The sequence below is a fragment of the Abrus precatorius genome, unplaced genomic scaffold, assembly GCF_003935025.1.
Source record: "Abrus precatorius isolate BTA unplaced genomic scaffold, Abrus_2018 Scaffold8, whole genome shotgun sequence".
Taxonomy (NCBI): Eukaryota; Viridiplantae; Streptophyta; class Magnoliopsida; order Fabales; family Fabaceae; genus Abrus; species Abrus precatorius.
The window spans coordinates 5598908-5602991 of NW_020874428.1; the positions used below are offsets into that span (position 1 = coordinate 5598908).

General features: G+C 30.7%; 1 protein-coding gene across 1 annotated transcript; it reads left to right on the forward strand.

Moving 5' to 3' along the window:
- Positions 1 to 1184: 1184 nt before the first annotated feature.
- LOC113846712 (ethylene-responsive transcription factor RAP2-1-like) lies at positions 1185 to 3585 on the forward strand. Its single transcript, XM_027475274.1, has one exon. The coding sequence runs from the start codon at positions 1439 to 1441 to the stop codon at positions 1943 to 1945; it is 507 nt and encodes a 168-aa protein (XP_027331075.1). The 5' UTR covers positions 1185 to 1438; the 3' UTR covers positions 1946 to 3585.
- Positions 3586 to 4084: the final 499 nt, after the last annotated feature.

Sequence of the window (4084 nt, forward strand, 5' to 3'; positions counted from 1 at the left end):
TCCAGACCAAACTCATCCTATTATTATTATTATTATTATTTATGCAAACAAATGTTGTTACCGCAAATCCCATATTTTAATAATTGCTTATTTGATAAGCAATAAACCGAACCCTTTCTTAGAAAAAATACATTTCCATATAGAAAATATATGAATATGAATGAGCGAAAGAAAACGCTTGGCCTACAAATAAGGAACGTATGTTCGTAAGTTTAATTTATGGGTGTATTTTGTTGGTGTAATGGCGTTTCAGATTCAAAGACAGAGATGGATTGTGAGGGGTTGTGTCGGCCACCTTCGAATTTATCTTCAAGGGACCTCCGCGTGGCGCCTCTATCCTTTGACACATGGAAAACTCTTTCTCTTTATCGGTTCAATTTTTTTTTATTGTTTTTAATTTATAATATTTCTTGTTGAATCTTCCTAATCATTAAATAAAATATTATTTAATAGTTTTCTGTTTTTCATATACATGTATGGGTTAGTATTCTATTATTTGATACATTATTCTCAAACTAATTACAAAAAACATTAAAAATATTGTAAGAAAGTGTAGCCTATATCATGAATGAATCTAGATATAAAACTAATTTAAATAAATTTCCTAATAATATTTAAATAAAGAATAAAATGTTTTATTTAATCAAATTTTTTTATTTTTTTATATAAAATAAATTATTAACACCAATAAAAATAATTATATATCATAAATTTATAATATATTTAAAATTTTTTTATAAATATATTTGTTTATATAGATAATTAGTGAATATTTTATCAACAAATTTTAATAATAAATAAAAACACAAACAAAATTCAGTAATTCAATTTAAAAATAATTTTATTTTTATAATTTTAAAAAATATCAGTAACTACTTTTTATAAATATCATCCGAGAGAGTAAATTAATTTTTTATTTAAATTTTTAGATTATAATTTTCATGCATCATAAATATAAAGGATTTTACGCTATCAAATAGTTAATTAAAATGTATGATAAATATTTTTAATTATATAAAATTCAATAATTTACATTAATATTATTTTCATAATAAATAATAGTATACTTTTTATATTATTAGTTAAATTTATTTTATAATTTTTTGCATTAAAAATTTTCGTGCATAAATTAATTGACCTTTATATTTTGTTATTTTTCTTATACCGAAGTAAATCGTAGGCAATCACCAATTCCATCTTCATATAAATAGAACGGATACAGCAGCAACATGGTTCGGGGAAAGCGTTTTCTGGGTTTGAACGGAATCTCACTTAGGTTATTCCTTCAGCTTGGCAACTGTTATATATTTTTTTAAGGTTTATGCATCTATATAATAAACCCATGTAAATTATTGCAAAGAAAGATAAGATAGGTACTAGCTGGTAGTATAGTTTAATTAGTTAATTATCGATAGGTATAGGTAGGTATAGTTGAATCATGGAAGACAGAGATTATCTTTGTTCGAAGAATCCAACAACAATCACAAGCAGCAGAAGAAGGAGAAGCCGAAGCCCCACATCGAAGCAACAGCAAGAGAAACCAATGAAACCATACAGAGGAATAAGGATGAGGAAGTGGGGGAAGTGGGTTGCGGAGATAAGAGAACCCAACAAGAGATCAAGGATTTGGTTGGGTTCTTATACGACACCCGTTGCAGCGGCACGCGCATACGACACCGCCGTTTTCTACCTGCGAGGCCCTTCCGCGCGCCTTAACTTCCCCGACTTGTTGTTCCAAGACCAAGAGGGCAATGATTCGGTGCAGCAAGGTGCAGGGAACATGTCCGCTGATTCCATACGCGAAAAAGCTACTCAAGTTGGCGCTAGGGTCGATGCTCTTGAAACGGCTCTTCATCATGCTTCTTCCCACACCACCTCCACCACTCTCAAACCTGACTTGAACGAGTTTCCAAAACTCGAAGATTCCCTTGACCTTCAGGATTGATATTAATTCATATTAATATCAATTAATATTCCTAAGTCCTATCTACATATAGGTAGATATCATGAATATAGTGTTATATATATATATATATATATGGGGCTTGCAACTCACCCCTTACCCTTAATTTATCCGTCTTCTTGTTTTTCATATACATATATTTAATCGTATTATCAAATCAAAGCACCTATTTTCTAGGGTTTTTGCTGATTGATGCAAATATACTTGTACTATTGAAAAAGAATATGTGTAGTGTTTTGGCGGATAAGGTGTAATTAACATAACAAGGTGGGTAGTAATCGTCGAAGGGGCGGTGGATTCGTGGGCAAGTGACATAGAAATTGACATGGTTCATGGTTGATCGAGTTAATTGATTGTTTTGTTGTTATTGCAGGAAAATATATGTTTTTGTTTGATCCAAAAGAGGAAAAGGAATTTTTGTTTAGCTGCTTTAAATTACCGGTAAAGGGTTTGCGTTTGTGTAAATATTCTCTTCTCTATTATTGTGTTATGTTGGTGATTCGATCAAATTAAATATGTGTAAGTGCGATTCGTGAGAGGCAAAGGGATAAAGATGGGAGCAGCTGTGACCCAACGAAGATACATTGAAATAAACAAGCAAACACTAATGATCGGTTTGCCGAATAGTAACGAACAAGTGGATAAAGGGATAAGGTAGAGGAGAGAGCACCAAGAGGCAGTTTCTGTGACGAGGTGGTGGACACCACACAAATTAAATTATTTTATTTTGCTTTGAGAAAATGAGAAAATAATATTGAGGAAGAAGGTGCTGATTAGTGAATATCGATCGATCCAGAGAGAGAGAGAGATTGTCATTGTCACCGTCATGGAAAAGTTTGAGCTCAATGATGCCTTGTTTTATATGAGCTCACCCTTGGAGTAGAACGCACATTGCTGCTGCTTGTTTTTCCGGTTTTGAAACAATCAGTTATATGCTTCTGTCTTCATTCCTTTTTAGCAAAATCAAAAATAGAATCTCACGTTGATAAATATAATTTGTTCTCAATTAAGTTTAACGTTTTGATCACTGAAAGCGAGACAATTAAAAGTGATTTGTTTTGATTTTTAATGTAAATGTATATGAAAAGAATAAAAATTATAATAACTATATCCAATGTCTGTCATATAGCATATTAATGTTCAAATAGCAAAACTTTATCTTTTATTTACATTGGGGGGCATTCTATGGGGCTGTCTTGCGTTACTGGTTTCTAATCATTGTTGAATAAATTCCAAAAGGTCCCAATAGAGTATATAGCAGGGATTTTGCAAAACGTAATCCATTGACAAAAAATATCCACTCTAGTATATTGGTTAATAAAATGTTTGTTTATTTTTTCGTTGGTAATTTTCTTTTTCCTCTGAGAAAACCACGTCACAATACCTCTTCATTTCCGATAACTGAGTTTGGACGGTCCTAAACGCTAAAACAAACAGAATAAAAGTATATCTTGAAAACTTGGTGGAAACTTCTTAAGCACATGCATTGCTATTAGCTTATTACGAGGCTATTCCTTCTCACAGGTTAGGCTGGCCAAAATAAATACTCTATTTGGATGCAGATAAAATAAAATTATATTTAAATGAGTTAAATAAAAAACTTTAAAAAGTATTTTACTTATTTATATAAGTAAAAAAAGTATAAAAATAATTAAATATATTAAAATAATTATAAAAAATAAAAGTAATTTAAATTTTTAAAATTTTGATTACATTATATAAATATTTTTAAAAATTTAAAACAAAAATAAAAAAAGAAAGCCATAAGTGTCAAGTGAGTTCCTCTCTCACTTCGCCTCAAGAGATTTTTTTAGCTCTACCTAAAAAAGAGAAAAATCTCTTTCCTCTTTTAAACTCAACTTTTCTCACTTTTCTTTTATTTTTTTCCTCTTATGGTTCCTCCACCCTATACAAACAATATAAGGGGAAGAAATGACTTCTTAGAATGTAGAAGCTAAATAAAAGGGCTAATCTAGTGTTAGGAAGGTCTAGAGTGATGAAAACCATTTGTGGCGGTGGATGCTGACTTTTGAAGGGATATCCAATGTTATATAAATATTTGCCAAACAAGGTATTTTGGCTAAGTGACAGCCATATATATTGACTTACAAGGAGTTAGCT